General features: G+C 41.6%; 1 protein-coding gene across 2 annotated transcripts in view; it reads right to left on the bottom strand.

Moving 5' to 3' along the window:
* Nucleotides 1–15,451, bottom strand: part of ME3 (malic enzyme 3) — a 117,744-nt gene extending 102,293 nt beyond the window's left edge. The window contains exon 1 of one of the 2 annotated variants that reach the window (XM_086882194.1): nt 15,190–15,451. In XM_086882194.1, the coding sequence (XP_086738320.1) occupies nt 15,190–15,363 (174 nt within the window). In that variant the 5' untranslated portion in view covers nt 15,364–15,451. The remainder of the gene's footprint in view (nt 1–15,189) is intronic. The other variant, XM_086882193.1, reaches the window with a different exon arrangement.
* Between the last annotated feature and the right edge of the window lie 3,237 nt (nt 15,452–18,688).

Below are 18,688 nucleotides of genomic sequence, written 5' to 3'. Positions count from 1 at the left end.
CAAGTGTTTTCCTCTCCAGACAAAATAAAGCAGTTCTGCAAAGCTTGAGGTGACCTAATAACTCAGAGATATTAAAAAAAATAAAATAAAACTTGTTTTTCCTAAAAGCCAACAACTTCTAAGCTATGTTTATGCTGGAACAACATTGCTAAGACTCAGCAAGAGGCAAACATTCTGGGTTTATTTTTGTCCTTACTGAAAATCTATGCCTTGGAGTATTGTCTGCACAGACCTAGGCATCCACATTCATATTATTCACCAATCTTTCTACCGCTGAATTTTCTCATCAAATCCCAGAATCTGTGCATAATCCAGAACCTACAACCTGGTGTAAGTCTCTCCACATGGATCAAGGAGATAGGATTCCACTTCCTGACTGTAACCAACTGTACCTAAGGATCTGTATGATCAAACCCCAAACATTTACACAATTTTGCTGATCTGTTTTCTTCTCAATAAATTCATTGACTTTTGGCTTGCAAAGTGCCTGGTATATAGAAGTTTGTCATGTTTGCCATGACTATGGGTTTTATGCTTTTTATCATACTGTACAGGCAATCCTCACTATGTTCTTTGTTATTGCTACACTTTGCTTTTCTTTCCCTAACTAGGAACAAGAGAGTTGGGATATGGGATTTCTGAACCAAAATAGCAAATGTCTCAGAATACTAAAACAAAGTGAACCAAAATTTAATGTTTAACTATCTGGGGAGAATGGTTTAGAAGGGTTTGCTCTCTATGGCTTGGAGGCCGATCCTGGCTCCAAACACCCTTAATGTGTCTTTTTTACCAATCATACTTTAATCTTACTGCTCAGTTACTGCATAGCACATGGGGAAGACAGGTCAAACTCCTACACTAGCATTAGAGAATCTAGGATCTAAACCCATTATAGTATAAGGGACTGTCATACTGCTTCAGGATTTCTTCTTCCATGCATCCCCTACACTTCTGCCTTTCCTTTTTCAAATAAAAGAAAGAAAGCAATTCAGAGAAAAAATGCCATGAAACCTCAGATGTAGGCAGATACATACATTCAAAAGTGACTGTGTTTTACTTCTCATTTATTTAATACAGCAAATGCCAACTGACAGACATCATAAGCTGTCTGAAGCTCATCCTACAAATTCATTTAAGTTTTGCAGTTGATTTTCTTCTGCCTGGTACTCAAAAATACATCAGTACAAAAATACGTAAAATACTCAAAAATACTCAAAAATACAGACCGATTATTGTCTTGTAGTTTTGCTTCTCTTCCCTCTGAATGCAGAGCAAAGTGCATCACCATTTGTTTACAACCCAGCTGTGTTCCTATAAATCCACTCCTCAGATAGGCGTTAGCCAGAAGACACCCGGAGTCTTACAGCAGTGGGATACTAAATCAAAAACCTATGCCCTAGTTCAGCAAAGTACTTTCTTAAACAATATGAAGCCAGTAAGATTATAACTTTACTGCAAAGGGCTGTAAGTACTCATTTGCTTCTCATAAAATTCAATCTGCTTTGGATCTAGTCCTAGACATGTGCTGGAAGGTGTCATTAAATAAAATGAGAGGAAAGCCAAGCTAAAAATTTCTTGATTTCTAAGAAATCACTGGTTGTTACATCTATCTCATCAGATACTTGAGTAGCAGTCACAGGGGGACCACACATCACACCCACTAGCCCACTCTATGGCCAACTAGCTTAAAGTATTTATTTTTGTTCTCTCTTTGAATTACTGTTTTAATTATGCAGACAAGGTAATAACTTCAAGTTTACAGGTATTGGCATCTGTATCTTATGCACACTGTGATTTGAAGTTTTGAACTGTTACGAAATAAAGCCAGAAATTTTAAGTGATTAAATAAAAAAGAAGTGAGCTCTAGTAAACAAAATTAAAATAACCTCCTGTAACAGTGGTGTATTAACACTCACTTCCTTTGTGCACAGCTTTTGGGAACTATTTCACAAAATGTTTTTCATTTTATACAATGCATATTTGATGGCATGTATGGGATAGAGCATTTGATACATCATGTGTGTTTCTAACAGGCTGTGGTAGAGATTATTTTTGGTACAGATAATAGATGCTACAAAAAGACAACTGAGTAAACAGGTTTGCTGGCTGAATGGTGAGGGAATTTATTCTGAGAGACTCATGTTCACTTACAAATGTCCCATATTACCTTGAGCAAGCTAAATTCAGCTCCACCCTGAAGTACTCCAAAACTAAATGTAAATTATGACACGATGTCCATGCCTGCATGATTCTTTCTTGAATGCATATCAGTGATTCAGAAACTGTCCTCCATAACTGATAAGAAATAGGACAGAGTTCAAAAGTGTTTGATGTAATGCAGCAGTGTGTTAGGGCTCCAGTAGCCTGAATGAATCCCATTAATGAAAAGCAGAAAGTGAATGATACATGCCTTGAAAGTCCCAAGAATCAGGAATAAGAAATAAACCACAAATATTTGTCTCAGTCACAATCTTCTAATTTTCTCTTTTTCTTTTTTTCTTTTCTTTCTTTTCCTTTTTCCCCTTCCCTTCCCTTCCCTTCCCTTCCCTTCCCTTCCCTTCCCTTCCCTTCCCTTCCCTTCCCTTCCCTTCCCTTCCCTTCCCTTCCCTTCCCTTCCCTTCCCTTCCCTTCCCTTCCCTTCCCTTCCCTTCCCTTCCCTTCCCTTCCCTTCCCTTCCCTTCCCTTCCCTTCCCTTCCCTTCCCTTCCCTTCCCTTCCATCCCTTCCTTTCCTTTCCCTTTTTTATTTTCTATTTATATTTTATTTTATTTATTTTTTCCCAAGTCTTGATGTTCAAATAGTTTCTATACCTCACCAAAATCTGGAAGCCACAGCTGGGGCTTATGTGTCTAATCACAGCCTCACTGCATTGAAAAAGTAATCTGTGACTCCATTTTATACTCAGGTTGCAGAACATTTGACATAAATGATGCATTCTAGCATGCTTCTTGATTTGCAGAGCAATAACTACGTACCTTTACTACTTCTAGTATATTTTCACATCACCTGTCATTTGTCAGGTGAATTCAAAAACATGAATAGAGATGTTCTTCCTAAAGAATGAGCTCTGAGATCTATTCTCTCCTGCACAGGTATCTCAAGGCATTCCATCTGTTTCTACCTAGATTTTCTGCTGGGGAAAAATATAAGGATTTTGGCTGTTGCCCTATGATTTCTGAAAGTCCAGGAACCCAGAGCTTCAGTCTCACATGATGAATTAGTCTGCAAGTGGACATTAAATCCACTGCATCCCAAATATGATCAGCCTCTGCATATGCACAGACTATATGCAAAGGAGATGCTGGTTAAGTAGAAGCCCCAGATATATGGTCCATCTCATCCAGAATGGAGGTGAGGAATATCTACAATGCAGAAAGTTTGTCCAGATGGTCTAGTAACCATGCCCACCACAGATCTGGAAAGTCTCACATACTTACAGCTCCTCAGCTCAAGCCCTCAGCCTCATCTCTCCTAGCACCATTCTTCTGCCTGGATAGGAAAATGCAGTGCTTCCCCAAAGTAAAGGGTGAAGCTTCTTTTCAAGAGACATAAAGTGCTTTCCATAGTATAAAACTACTACAAATCTGAAAGGAAAGAGGCTCACAGTACTTCAAGCAAATTTGGTTTGGGCCCCAAATTGGGGTTCACTGCAAGCAGCTCAGACTTTGAGAAAAGATTCCAACACTAGGGAAATTAAAACCAATGATGAACTGATAAGGTGACTGTTATCAATGAGTTTATGTCTCCTAAAAGCACACTTGATACAGTACTGCAGTTCAGAGAGTACATTATGATGGTGCCAATCAGACTTTGAGAAAGACTTGAGAACAGTTCCAGCAGCTCCGTGTCCTAGCAGATTTGTAGCCACGTTCACCACTGCTCTTCCCTGCTCCAACACTGTGCCATATTTAAGCTCCTGTGAGATGTTACAGTTATTCTCTGACAAAAAAACAAAACCCAAAAAGTTAAAAGCATCTACTTTACTGAATTTGCTATTTCTCAGGAAATACTAATTGAAAACTTCTTGCTCCGTGTTACAAATTGCAGCACAAATATTATGATTCTGTAAGTCAAACAAGATTAATATCCCTCTTTCCCTGCAGGAAATCCTAATAAATGCTACAAGGGTTTCCAGCTTTGCAGGAAGTGAAACTGCTGGACTCTCATACTCTTTTATATTTGGCTTCAGTGGGAAACTCATTTTGCAACTCCATCAAATACCGGTTACATTCCTACAAGGAAAACAGTCCAGCTGCCAGTCAATAGGACATTCGACCTTGCAAAGAAACCTGAAAGGCACTTGTACAAAACAACAAGATCTGGTTACAGTTGCACTGTCACTGCCAATTCCATTAAAGCTTATCTTTAAAACGTAATGAGCTGTTTAAAAGTGGCCAACACTAAACCCACTTTACAGCAGCAGCCAGAGTCTTGCTGCTGCTTTCCAGTGCTTTCCCATCACTTCTTTTCTATTTATATGAGAAGAATTACTCTGTTATCTTATAACTCCAAATACAGTTAACATGCTAAATACAAAACAATTACTTGCCTCTAGGGAGAGTGTCCCAGTTTCATTCTGCTTTCATAAGCCCACCCCATTACCCTCGACCAGTGGACATGTGGGAGGTCACAGTTCAAAGGCACTTCTGTAAATTTTATTAAGCTACAAGAACTCTGCAGGGCAGCTTCAAGCTCTCCAAGGCATCTCAGTGCCGTCGTTTTTCCTCCAGCAGCTCTTGTAAAAACATCCAGCTCTTCTTGCCTGAATGCCAGAGGACAGCTTCTGGCTTTGGAAAGGCATCACTGACTGGGTCATCCCAAAGCTCCTATGGAAAATGAATGAGTTTAGGCAGACAACTGTGGAGGCCCAGGGGCCTGTTACCAAAATGCCTCAACCCTGGAGGGGCAGAGGGAAAAGGGGAGAGATGCCCCTCTAGAAAAGCATAAGAGAAGGCCTCCTTCCCATGGGCCTTTTGCAGCCACACGTTGGTGCCTTTTGGGTTCTGGTGTTCTGATAGTGTGTGGGGATTGATGCCACCCTTGTTCAGCCCCTGTCTACCATTCATGTACCCTTCCTAGAATGCTCTTCCTTCCCTTAACCCCCATTGGCTCTGCTTTGCCACATTGTTCCACCCCTGTTATCCCCTTGGCTCTCCCAAACCTTATCCATTCCCCTGCACCACTTTCCCTTATCCCTATGGACCTCGACCCCTTTTGTCGCTCATTTAACCCTGTGCCCTGAGCCAAATCCTTGGTTCTCGTCCCTGAACCTAATCAAGGCTGTGTTCAATAAACCAGTTGTTGGATTGCCAAATGGGAACCCATCCCTTCATCTTAAATCATCAGCATTTTCTTTGGTGTGCTCCAGGCCCTGAGAACGCTGGTTGCTCTCTGGGATCTTGTTGCAACATGCGTTGTAACAGACAACATTAAAATAAAGAATGCTAACATGCGCTTGTGATTTTTAGGACACACAACTGTGGGAGTAGCTGGAGCCTTCATGGGATTCTCTATCAGTAGAAATTGATATTATTGGTAAATTCCATTTTTGCTTGGAGACTTTGGCTTAAACAATCAGTAAGCACAATTTTTCATATATGCTTTCATTTTAATGACCATTTATTAACAGAGCAAAACAATGAAATTTGACACTCTACTACCATTAACCTTAACAGTTTATAATGAAAAGGACCTTGTATCTTGAATGGTGCAGCTGCTTATTCCTAAATTCAAAAAAGGCTCAATGTAAAGTTGACTGAAGTTAACAGAAACCCTCCCAATGACTTAAGCCTATGCTGCCCCTTAGAAACCAAAAAGCAATGCTCAGGCAGAGCTCTGCTGTTGCAAGCATTTTTTCCCCCTAGACACAAGCCAGGAAAAGCTGCTGGCATCAGCACACGGAGTGAAAGGCACGTTCCACATCTCCTTCAAATAAATACTGCTGCACATCGCAACCTGGGCAAGTTACCAAACCTAAGAGGAATCTGCTGCATGTGTGCAATGAGCAACAAGTCACAGTGGTATGTGCGCTGAAAATCCTCACAACTTGAGACAAAAAAAAAGTATTTTATTTTACCTTTACCTTTGAACAACTATTTCTGTGTCTGAATGTAATTTACAAGCTCATGAGCCACCAATGGCAGCCAAGAGTGAGCATAAATACTCACTATTGAGTATAAAGTAGCAGAAACTGCAGAAAAAGCCTCTCTGCATTAAGACCAGCAGTGAATTCCATTTGGAAAGTTTTCTGTCTAGTTGCCTACCTGGAGCACATGGTCACATCTATCATTGCTCTTCATGGCCTTCACACATCAGCCACTGTATCTGCCAGGCACCAGGGGAAAAGAGTGGTTTTCACTTCTTCTCCCCAGTATCCTCATCACTTCAAATACTTTGGGATCCTCTCCCACAAACTGTTTGTCTGTCACCACAAAACATCTGAACTGCTAAGCTGTTAGTACAAGTGTCTTTCACACTTCTGCAACCATTGTACAACTTTTCCCTAACAGAGTAGTGTCTGCTGGAATTCAGACTTTATGCTCACTCCACTACTGCAAATGACCTTCTCTTGCAGATTTTTTTGGGGTTTTTTTGCTCGGTTTTAAAGAGGTTCTGTCATAGAAAAACAAAATCCAAAACAATGGGAGATACAATTTTTAGATTTTTTTTTTTTTTCTCGGTAGTCAGATTAGCACTTCGGCAAACAATTTTTGTTACTTTTCTCATTTAGTGGCTAGATCTAGAACCCTTCATACAGTATTGAGGGAAAGAAGGGTCTTGATCCTCCAATAATTGTGATCAAGGAACCTGATTTACAGAGGCAGTTGTTTTATCACAGAAATTAGCTACAGACGCAAATGACAACATGAAGACATCAAATTCCTTGTGAGATCAGAAATGGCTAAAAGCGAGAAGCTTTTAGCTTTGGTGGAGGTGGGGTTGTTTGGGGTTTTTTTTTGTTGGATTTTTCTTTCTTTGTTTATTAGAACAAGTAATCTATCTGGGGATAATTAAAACTGAGCTGCTAGAAGAAGGGCTATGAACATGAAGATCCATGGCCTTACTTCTCCCCTTTTCTCCCCACCTCTAAATCATTAGGCACAATAAAACAGATTACCTCTTGCTCCAGACTCTGCCCTATTTACCTGCTTAGACCATCTTGACAACAGAAACCCTTAATAATCTGGACACTTCAAAAAATAACATGATTTGGCAGTTTAATCCATTTATAATAATCACAAATAATGCAAATAATCATAGCTGAAATCACCTGCAGGTTTCATATCAAACAATTTTAATGAAGGTAACACAGAATTTAATAGTTTGCATAATGAATTTAAGCACTAGGCAATGTGACAAATCCATTAGCCCAGCCAAAGAGAAAATGTTCAAGATATCTTGTCCAGGAGAACACAGCACTGTTGTTTTTGAAATAACCTATTTTTTCCAATATTTAGAGACACAATGAAGTCTTAACTACATGTTTTATGAGACTGAGCACAGCTAATCCATATGGATTTACTATAAAATAGACTTACCACTTTTTAAATTAGACATACAGAATAGAATTCTCTAAGGTGTGGAGCTATTTGTTTTATATACACGACAGAGAAATGTACTGAAAATCTGTTTCAGTTCTCTGGGTCCACACGCTGAGAAAGGTAATGTGCAACAGAGAAGCTGCAAAGTAGAAAATGTTGATATGCAGAAAACTTCTGCATTGGCCTTATTTTCTTTGTCAGAACCATAGTCTACTCAGTTCCTGTCTAAGTTTTGTGTTTGGCAGCTGCAGAACTATAAAAATCTTTGCCATTTAAAACATTTTTAGAAGAATGATATTGTATTAGGCTGACAATACAGAAGTCATTTATCAAAATGTCACATAGTCTGGAGACACAGATAGCAAGTGTCACCCCTGGGCCTCAAAGAGGAGGTTAAAGAATTAAAAACATGCTCATCATCTCCAGTAGAGCACATTATAAACTGAAAGTAGTCAAGTTTGCTGTTAGGCTAAGCCTTCTATTGAAAGAGAGGTAATTTTCAGCAGTGTTTATTCTCCCGCAAGCACCAAGGCCTGTCTGACCTGCTTAAAACAGCTCTAAAGCTAAGTCTGTCCCAAAAGAATTTCTTTGGATGAGTTCTACAATAGGCTGTTCAAGGTTTGATAGCAGGTCTGTATTTCAATGAGAAAAAGACAGAAAAATAAGTAACAGAGGAAAAATAAGAGACAAAACAAAACCCAAACCAATAAACCAGCCTAAAAAACCCCAGAAAAATCAGACTATCTATAGAACTGCATATCATTTAATAAGAGAGAGGCAGAGGCAATGTTTCCCCCCATGCAGGGCAACATCCAGCTTTCAGCTACAGCAGCCATGTGTATTGGCAGCTTCCCTATCAAGCTTAAAGCCCAAACTCTGCCAGGGGCTCAGTGCTAGAAATGCCAGAGTGCTGCCTGCATGGGGGCACATGGTGTCAGAGGCTCTCTTAGAAGTGAAGAATGAATAAAACACCTGAAGTACAGGAGAGCTGCCAAAAGGTATGTTTGCACAGTGTCTCCCATTAGCCAGGCAAGTGAGGTGGAGCAGGAAGGTAGATCAGAATCAATTATAGCAAGTCAGAGAAATAAAACTATCCCAAAGCCCTGGAGGGGCCTAAATACTATAAAAAATTGTAACTGTTCAACCTTCAGCAAGGGGTATAAAGAGAGCACAGTTACTCATTGAAGAACAACCTTTTCTTTCTCATCTCTGAAGGAAGGTCAGTAACAGCACCAAGCGTTCTTCTGGAGGTGGCTGCTGCAGAAGCTAAAGAGGAATTCAAATTTACATTCTCTTAATACAAAATCAAGTCAAATGGAATTGGCTCTAGGTCCAGTTTTGTTTAGCAAATGCCAGATCGAACACACCAAAACCAAAAACTTAGGAGTCAAAATCTGCCACACAGCATTACAAGGCTGCCAGACCCATCTCTAGCCAGTACCTTACTGCATGTCCAAACCATGTGAAAGCAAAACCAAGCCACAGACTACAGCTCTCCACTTCATCTTGGAGATCAGCACTGCCTTTCAGCACCTTCAGGTGAATCACTAATTCTGACAAGCTCCAATGACTCATCTCATGGAAGAGCAGCACACAGTCTCTAACACCAGTGACACTTTATGTCGTGCTACTTAGTGGGGCAAGGCTTGGAGTGTGCCAAGGTCAGTGGAGTACACACTGTTCACCCCACTCATAATATGCTCAGTCTTCCTGCAAATATCTACCATGGTTCCAAAGTAATCAACTAGTAGCTTATCCCGTATTTCACTAGATGCAAGGAATAGGAATGTGAACAAGCTGCAATATTCAGCACTAAATCCATTCTAACTGCGACAATATCAATTTTCATATTCTTCACCTAAGAGTTTGTGTTACTTAAGTGCAAATTTTATTCAAGTGCCAGAAAAGCTTAGTCCATCCTATGAAACCAGAGCTGCATTCATTCTTGGCTCAGCCTTACCAAAACACGCCTGATGTAAGGATTAAGGCTTCTCCAAAAGAAGGGGCATGATAAAAAGAAAGCAACATAAACAGCTGCCAAACTGATTAACCTCCTCAACTTAAAGGCACTTTTAAAGGTATTTTTACAATATTTTCAAAAAACAGAAAGAAGCATTTTGTTCCAAAACCAATTTATTTTTATTAAAATCTTATACTGAGTGCAAGCATAACTCAGAACTTATAAAAGCTGCCCAACCAATGCTTCCAAGAACTCTCAATCTCATTTATAAGGGCTGAAGGGAAAACAAGGACCAACATATTACTGGGTTAGTACAGCATAGAGACAGGGTCTGCATCAGCACCCCTCTCACCCTCACAGCAACAGACAGTCTATACACTTCTGAGCGTTTCCATGGGACTGCTACTCCCAAAGCATTAGCAGCATCCCAAAGGGGAGAATGAAGTGCTGGCAAGAGGTTATGTGGGCAGACAGGAAGGCAGATGGCTTCTTGGTTTGGCTATGAAAAGGGAGACAAACTGGAATCCAAGCTGGGTGAGTAAAGGGACTTTTCCAGGCTGCTGCTAATACCAGAAGCACCAACAGATTTAGTTTGGGCTCAGTCTGCTGACCACACCGTAACAACAAGTTCTTTGGCATCAAACCATTAGGAAATGTCCTTGCCAAAAGACAGTCTGAACTCAGAAAAAGATATGACTGACACTAACACCAAGCAAACAAAAAAAAAATTCATATGCCAGGATTATGGCCAAAACAAATCTAACTGAGCAATCTTATTTCCAGAATGCCACCACATTTGTCAAAATATTTGGCCAAAGCTCGTGGCCTTGGAGTTTGTTTCCAATTGAAGTCATGGGGGATACACACACCCTGGCTTGACTAATGAAGTACAAACATGCTCTGGGCACCATCAAAGGCTCATCCCAATGCACAGTGCTCCAGCTCACTCACATTTCAAATCTAGAGTATTTAGAACCTGATTTGACAAAACATCATGCCTCATCTATAGTTTTAATTTAATTTAATTAAATTAAGGTCTAAAGCTGCAGGGCTTGGCTATGAAAGTGTCCTGTTTGATAGCCCTAGAAAATCGATCGTACTATCAGGTCAGCTCATGTACATGAGCATCCTGTCTCCCAAAGCAGCCACAAGCCTTAAGAAGAGTAAATAACGCATGTTAATAGGATACTCTTCCACTCTACTCTACCATCTTTTCATCATTTTCAATTTGGGGACTTTCTAAGCCAAGTGGTTTTTTAGAGTATTTAGTAACCCCCAGTAGAATTTTTTTTTCTCCCTAAATTAACTTCTCCAGTCTAAAATTTGTCCTCCAAAACTTGCTCAAATAGTTACAGGCTCCTGAAAAAATATGAGGGGAACCTCTAAACTCTGCCCACCTCATACTCTTTGCTTTGCAAAACACAGATGGCAAGTTAACAAACACTGGAAGGCACACACTTAAAGCCCCGTGCATCACTCAGTTGTTATGTGTCTGTCCAGAACTAAAGCAAGCCAGCTGAAAATTCCAGCTGCAAAAAAACCTCCAGTTGTAAGAACTCAACCTTGTGGATTTAGAGAGATTCACTACTTTGAAACCAGAATTTTGCCTCCATTTGATCTTGCCAACTAATTTCAGACACACTGTTCTTGTGCTCATTACTATTTTTTTAAAAATCTAATAACTTTACAAATCCACCTAATTCTAGCCCTGCTTCACCACAAGTCAGTGGTCAGATGCCAAGTGCAGCCATGTGCAAGATCATACAATTTGTTTCTCAGCTGCAGTGGCAAATTACTGACACCATTCAAAGAACTTTCAGTCAGCTCAATTTCAATCTCTGCAAAGCTGAAGGACAAACAACCTTTCTGCATTTGAATCATGTATACAGCAGTACATTCAAAAAATGCTGCAGAAACCGACACCAATTCTTTAAGGTTTGATTCTTACAGATCAAGACTAGTAATTTTGTTTTGTTGGTTTTTTTTTTTTGGTAATTCATTATGACATTCCATGAAAAACAATGGAGAACATGCACGCACATCAAAAGAGTAGAGAGCATTATCCAGATGTACTCAGAGACCACAAAGTCAGATCTCTGCACTGCACTTGCAGGAAAGTTTAATGGATTATCTCAACCCTTCAAATAGGGCAATATCCTGCCACTCCAAAAACAAGCTGTGACCTCCAGTGCTGCATCTGTTTGTCATGGCAGATCTCCAAGGAGGCATGATTTATCTCAAAATTAGAACTTGAAGAAAAATGCAAGAAGTGTCATCAACCTTCCAGTCAGATGTCATGAACAAAGTTGCAGTCAATTTTGGACATGACAAGATTTTTGAGTCCCTGCAAGGGTGTGTGGTCAAACTGGGAATTGGCCAGCTCAGCCCACGGCTGTTCAAATACAGAAAAGGCATATGAATTTGTGACAGAATACATGGAAAAACTGGGAATCATTAAAGGCACATCTGAGATGAACAGAATTGCACAAATCTTAAGAACTGACAGCAGTGACAGAGAGATCATGACATGGCCTTGACCACATCAAACACAAAGCAGCTTTGATAAAAAAGGCAGTGGGTAAGGGAAGCCCCATCTTTCCTCCCAGGGTCTCAGCATCAAATTAGCTTTTCACAAGGCTGAGGCCCCACAGCAGAACAGACTTATTTCTCAGCAAGTCCATTTTCATTGGACCACCACAGAACACTCTTATTGGTGATCTCTGGTTGTTTTTAGGTTTTCCAATTTTGCGGCATTCAAAGTCCAGAAAAGAACTTCTTCATGGAACACTTCATGAAAACATGTGACAAGTTCTTCTTCACCCTCTTGTTATTTCTGAGACTCTTCAGTCAACTAAGAACAACTGCTATTGCCTTTTAAAGCTGCAAGTACCTCTCACAAGAATGCTGGTGTTTCCCAAATCCTGCCCTTGGATTAAACATGGACTGTCACACTTCACAACACAAGGAAGAACAGTATCTGAATACTACAGTAAAAAGAAATGTAGCACATAGCAAAAAAAGACCAAAGGGAAGAAATAACTGCAAATTTATTAAATACATAACTATTTTTTGGATATTTCTTCTTCTCAGGCAGCTTTAGAAACTAGGGGAACTTCTCAGAGGACAGCCTGCTTTTACTTTTACTAATATTTAGGATACTACAGAGGACCTGTCAGCAGCGGATTTTGAGCCTGCTTCTTCTTCAAAGCACCTTCAACCTAGTAAGCAAGCAAAGACTTGGATCAATAACCTCAGACTGTAAATCAGTCTGCAATTCTGCTGAAGGGACAGTGTTCTTCATTTAATAAATACCACACACTTCACAGCTTCAGACTGACAGCTTAAACTTCATCCAAAAGCTATAAAAGAGCCAGGATATTGAATAAACCAGCAAAACACTTGCTGCCCAAAGTCTCACTTCTGAACATTTTTATCAGAGGTTCTTGGAGAGATGTAAGGACTATTCCCTGCAGAGCTACTTGCAATCAGTTGAAAATTTAGATTAAAGTGAGATCCACTGCAGAAAAACAGCAATAACCCCATGCCTGCATTTAGTTACCAGAAGGGTAAAGAGAAATTGATATGTGAGGAGAGTACAACAGCTGAAAACCTACCTAAATTAGGGATCCCTAATTTTGATTTACACTACTGCAGCTCAGCAGACCAAAGGGCCACCAATCCCACACTGACAACACATGAACTGCCTGAAACACACCTTTTCAGCTGAACACAGGTCATTTACAGGCTACAATGAACTGTTAAGAGCCACAGAGGAGCGGAAGCCTGTTTAGAAAAGTCTGGAAAGAGGTCTTGAGTGTTTAGCAATGACGGGTTACCTAGGTGCATACACAGGCAGTCCTTATCTCTTACCTCAGAGGTTAGCCATCTCTGTCTTGGCTTGGATGCTCTGTAGATGATTATCTCCGTGACTGTAAGGTCTGCACTGACTGAGGAACATGACAAACACCAAACACCCAGGCTGGAGAGCAACTGGGAGACTTCTCATGGCCAATTAAACATGGCACACTACAGTACATTTTTCCTCTAACAGGAACAGTTTTCTACTCTTCTCTCCACATGGCCAAAAATTCCATTTAGATGTCAAGAAAAGTACTTTATTTCACTAGAGGAAGGAAAATACTTAAGAAAAGCCTCACTTCTCAAAATTACAAAACAGGACATTAAAAATCTACTCTTGCATCAGCCAGATTCAACTGTTTGAACTGTTTTAACTGTTTGCTATTAATGCATTACACAAAGGTTGAAGTATTAGTTTTCCAGTTCAAATCAATATATGCAATAAAAGTAGAAACACTAGCTATGTGACTCTTTGTAATTACCATGAAGCACTCATCAAAACCTCTTAATGCCGACAAATGACTGTTATAATCTAGTTGGAAGTCCCTTTTCTCTTCAACCGTACAGACAGGCACTGTATCATGATTCAGACCAGGCTGCCTACAAACCTGTTATATATTTAGTAATATCCAGTGTCATGGCATGTCTTGGTCCTTTGGGATTCATCTCTATGGATGCTGAAATGGTACCAGAAGATGCAGCTCAATGTACAGCATCCTACACAAAGCAAAAGTGGTCATCCAAAGGGTCTCCAGTCTGGAAGACGAGATAGGAGGCTCATGGACTGGAAAACTGTGTACCAAGCATATGACACATAGTCACAGCCCAATCAATTGATCAATTTCAATACCATGTTTAACACCTGCTCATTTTAGGTAAATTATGCACTTGTAGTTATTTTTAGTAATATTAACACAAGAAAGTAAATCCCAACATTCTTGAGTCCGACATATTTGATCCCAAAATTGGCACCTAGATTATTTTTTTCTCTTCAAATTATGGAAAGCCATAGAAAAGCAGTGTACAGTTAAGTTAAGGGGTCTCACTTCACACATTTTGTAGACTGCTGAAAACTTTCTCCAAAAGCATTTTTTTTTAGTTCTTATGATAACTGTATTGTTAATGTTTCCACAATATTGAGGATAAATACATCTTCAGCCTGGCGAGATGCTGCTTTGGTAGGGGAGCACAGACAGCTACGTATATGCTATAAAAGGAAGACTGAAAACAAGAGCAGCCACACATGCTTGTTTTACCATGAAGGTGTGAATGACCCGTTTCACTACTACATGTGTAAAACTATATACATATATACAAACACACACACACACACACACACACACACACACATACATATATATATATATATGTATATATATATATATATATATATATATATATATCAGGTTTTTGGCATTCGAATTTAAGGAGAAGCCATGCTTTGTCCAGTCCAGGTTTCAGGTTTTCGCGTTTTCAGGAAAACAGCTTCAGTTCCCAGGCAAAGGCACTTCTGTCCTACCCAGGCTCTCTCAGTGCCACTGCGGCAGCAGAACAGCGGCCGGAGGGAAGGAAGGACTGCACAGGAGGCTGCAGTACGGAGCCAGCAGCTGGACATCCATCACACATCCCCAGCTGTGTTCAGTCAACCCGCGGCCGCTCCCCCTGGCCAGCATTTCACTCCCGCGGGAGCGGAGCCGCTCCTCGGGGCCGGTCCCGGCTGACGCCGCCACAGGGACGGACACCTGCCATCCAGGCCCTTCCCCACCCCCGCCGCCCTCCCCGAGGCCCGGGCCGCGCACTCCCCTGCAACACCCCCGCCAAAGGCACTCACCTTGTTGAGGTGCGGGTTCCTGATGATGTCGTAGCCTCGCTTCTTGACGGCCGAAGCGGGGCTCCCCGCCTGGCTGCTTCGGGCCCGGGTGACGGCGAGCAGGAGCGGCCCCGGGCCGGGCCCCACCGCCCGCAGCAGGCGGCGGGCGCAGACCCCGCCGCACACCGGCACCATCGCTGCTCCTGCCACAGGGAGCCCGGCGGGCCCGGCCCGGCCCGGCCCGGCCCGGCCCAGGCGTGCCCGGTCCAGGTGTAGCCGGCGCGGCGGACCCGCCGAAGCGAAAGGAAACCCAGGAAGCAGATCCCGCCGCAGCCCCGCGGCGGCCGCCCCTCCTCCGTTACCTGCTAAGGCTCAGCCGGCGGCGCAGGGGAGGGGGAGCCGGGCCGGGCCCGCCCCCGCCGGGGACAGCGACACGCCCGGCCCGGGACCCGGCGGTGGGAGCGCGGCTGCCCGCCGGCCCTCGCCCCCTCTGCGTCCGCACTGTGCCCCCCAGCCCCGATAAAGGGCGTCGGGTGGGCGCTGCAGCGCCTGCGGACCCTGGACAGGGCCACGGGACGCCAGCGGGACGCGGAGCAGGACAGCGGAGCAAAGCTGCTCGGAGGAGTTCTTAATTCTTACGGAGCATCTTCAAAGAACTTTTCAGTCCAGGAGTGTGAACAACCGTGCTTGGTTTGGCATTTCAAGCCGCATATAATCCATAAATTCCCTATGTGAAATTCATATACACCGTATATTATACATATAATGCATTTTCTATGTATGTAGTTATATAATGTATATAATCTGTTTGTTTGGTTTGTGAATTTTTTTGATTTTGTTTTTGTTTTGTTTTATAAATGAGCTGTTTTATGCTTTAAAATGGTGAAAACATCATCACCACAGTCACTACCATCACCACAGCCGCTTCTGTGGAAAAAGCAGTGCTCTGATTACCCCCAAGAACACTGGAAGATTTGTGTTCAGCTTCATCTCAATTTCAGTTTAAGATCAGCACCACTTCTGTGTCTGCATCCCTCTCATGAAGTTCACATCTGCTTTGCTAGAGGGACACTCTCCAGCTTGTCCTTCCATTAGTGTTGCTCCCTGCAGGTGTGTTTTTTAATATGCTTTAACATATTTGTGGATAAATTATACTATCCATGCAGGAAAGAACAGATTGCAGAGCAAAAGACAACTAGATGGATATGGTTGTTTTTCTTTGCCTTGCCTCTAGGCACTCAATAGAATAGACAGTTGCATTTTGATTCCACAATCTTATGATTTCTCCCTAAAGAGCACATGGCTTCGTGCATTGTTTTTAGTGTGTTCAGGATATTTACACCTCTGGTGTAGGCAATGACTATATTCAAACCTTATGCTTGAGGACTTTGGCAACTTAATATCTACTAGAGCTATGGGTGGGAAAAGACTCCTAGAAGTAAGGTGGTTTGTCTGGTCTTTCGGTCTTACCCTGAAAAATTTGCCATAGATGGAGACACACTTCAGGGAAGACCCAGGTGGTGGAGAAAAGGAGTATGTGCATCACTGAGCTCAGGTCGGGGAGATTACTAGTGCATAGAAGACACAAGAAGAAATATACCACTATTCCTACTTATTTTTTCTTTTGTGTAACTATAAACTGGAAAAATCCAGATATTTCAATTTCCTCAGGAACAATTTGCATAAAAGCCAAGTCAATATCATGCCAGCTTGCCAAAGCTCTCTTCCTCCCACCAGCCAGTTGGTACACCAGCCACCATGCCAGTTCTCTGAGATCTTCATGACCTGCTCTGGACTTGCTCCAACAGGTCCACATCTGTCTTATCTTGGGGGCCTAGGTCTGGATGCAGCGCTCTGGGTGGGGTCTCATGAGAGCAGAGTGAAGGGGGAGAATCCCTTCCCTGACCTGCTGGTCACACAGCTTCTGATGCAGCCCCGGGAATGTAGGCAGGGAAATGGAGGAATCGTTTGCCTCGGGCTACACATCAGGTCGAATGGCAAAGGTGGGAATTGCTACACAGCCCTTCTATAATGAATTGGCAAGAAGTGCAAACTGGGGGGTAAGGGAAGTGCCTTATCTGTAGTGTCTCATTTCTAAACGGGCTGCAGAAATGGCTGCGTGTGTGATCTCTCATTGTTGGCTGCTGAGGTTATTGGACAGGGCTATTTTAATAAGTGCACAGGATTATAAGCATTTTTGGCTCATGCACATATGGCCACAAGAAGATATATACACCTGTGTATGCTTTTGACTTTACTGTTACTTTGTGGACTCTTTCACATACTTTATTTCCTTAATTTTAAAATTCTAGCTTATGTGCTTCTCAGAGAAGGGATGTATTATATATTTATAAGTGTAAAAATTAATTTTTCTCTGCAGCCACAAATTGTCCCCTACTTTTGTTCAGCCACTGCTTGCAGGGGCCATCTCATCTTTTACCTCCTGTTGGCTGACAGCAGCCATCAAACTGACTTTTTCATCTTAATGAGAAATAAATTACAAATGCTGGGCCTCTAAAATTCACCTGTCACTGCAAAATAAAGTTTGAATTTGATTTAGATTCATTATCTCCTGGCTGCAGAGTGCTTGCTGTCAGATGCACACGAGTGTGCTTCGTCTAATGTGAAAACCTCTCTTGAAAGCAAATTGAATAAAAGAGATGGTCAAGTTCTTGATTAAAAAACTAGAAAGAACATTACAAAAAAGCCATAAAAGCAATGAAATTCACACTTATATTCGTCATTGAGGTCTTAGGATTTTTTAAAGCTATTTTTCAGCAGCAAGAGGGAAACAATGGTTTGTGAAGTGCGATTCTGTATACACTTGGGGTTTTGAGTGTTGATACAGAATGCAATTGAAAGTGTGTTACAAGACCCAATTTATTCGTCCAGTAATTTAAGAAACCTCTTTGTGCTGTGGCCTTGCATTTAACAGTTTGGCATCTAAGAGAATGCCAATGAAATACTCTTTAAGCTTACCAGAGAATGAATCTCTGACATATAAAGCAGAATTGTATAGCGTCTATTCTTCTTAGGCATTATCTTTCCTCTCACGAAATGAATTGAGCTGCAGTTATAAACTTTCATTGTAGTGATTTTCAAATCAGATACCTTGAGAGTTCCTGGCATTGTGCAGCCATGTGTCCCCTGGTTTATTAGATTTTGCACAGACTATATACTATTTAGACTGTTAATTTAAGTTCATTGTGATATGAGAAGCCTAACACAACAGGAGTAATGAGTTTTCTTGGGATCCCTCTGTACAACAGTGGCTAGAAAAACTGTAAGTGCTGTAGAAGAGTCTGCAGCCAGCTGATTCACAGACAGAATCACCGAGACACATAGATTCAAAAAGACCTAAAATCATCAGGTTCCAACTTTAACCTAACACTGCCAAGTCCACCACTCAACCATGTCCCTACATCTACATCTACATGATTTTCAAATACCTTCACGGATGGTGAGTGAACCACTTACTGGGAAGCCTATTCCAGTGCTTGATCACCTTTCAGTGGAGAAA

The sequence above is a fragment of the Cyanistes caeruleus genome, chromosome 3 (assembly GCF_971803275.1).
Source record: "Cyanistes caeruleus chromosome 3, bCyaCae1.hap1.1, whole genome shotgun sequence".
In the NCBI taxonomy this organism is placed as follows: Eukaryota; Metazoa; Chordata; class Aves; order Passeriformes; family Paridae; genus Cyanistes; species Cyanistes caeruleus.
The sequence above is the reverse complement of the archived record's forward strand: the minus strand, read 5'-3'. Positions and strand labels throughout refer to the sequence as shown.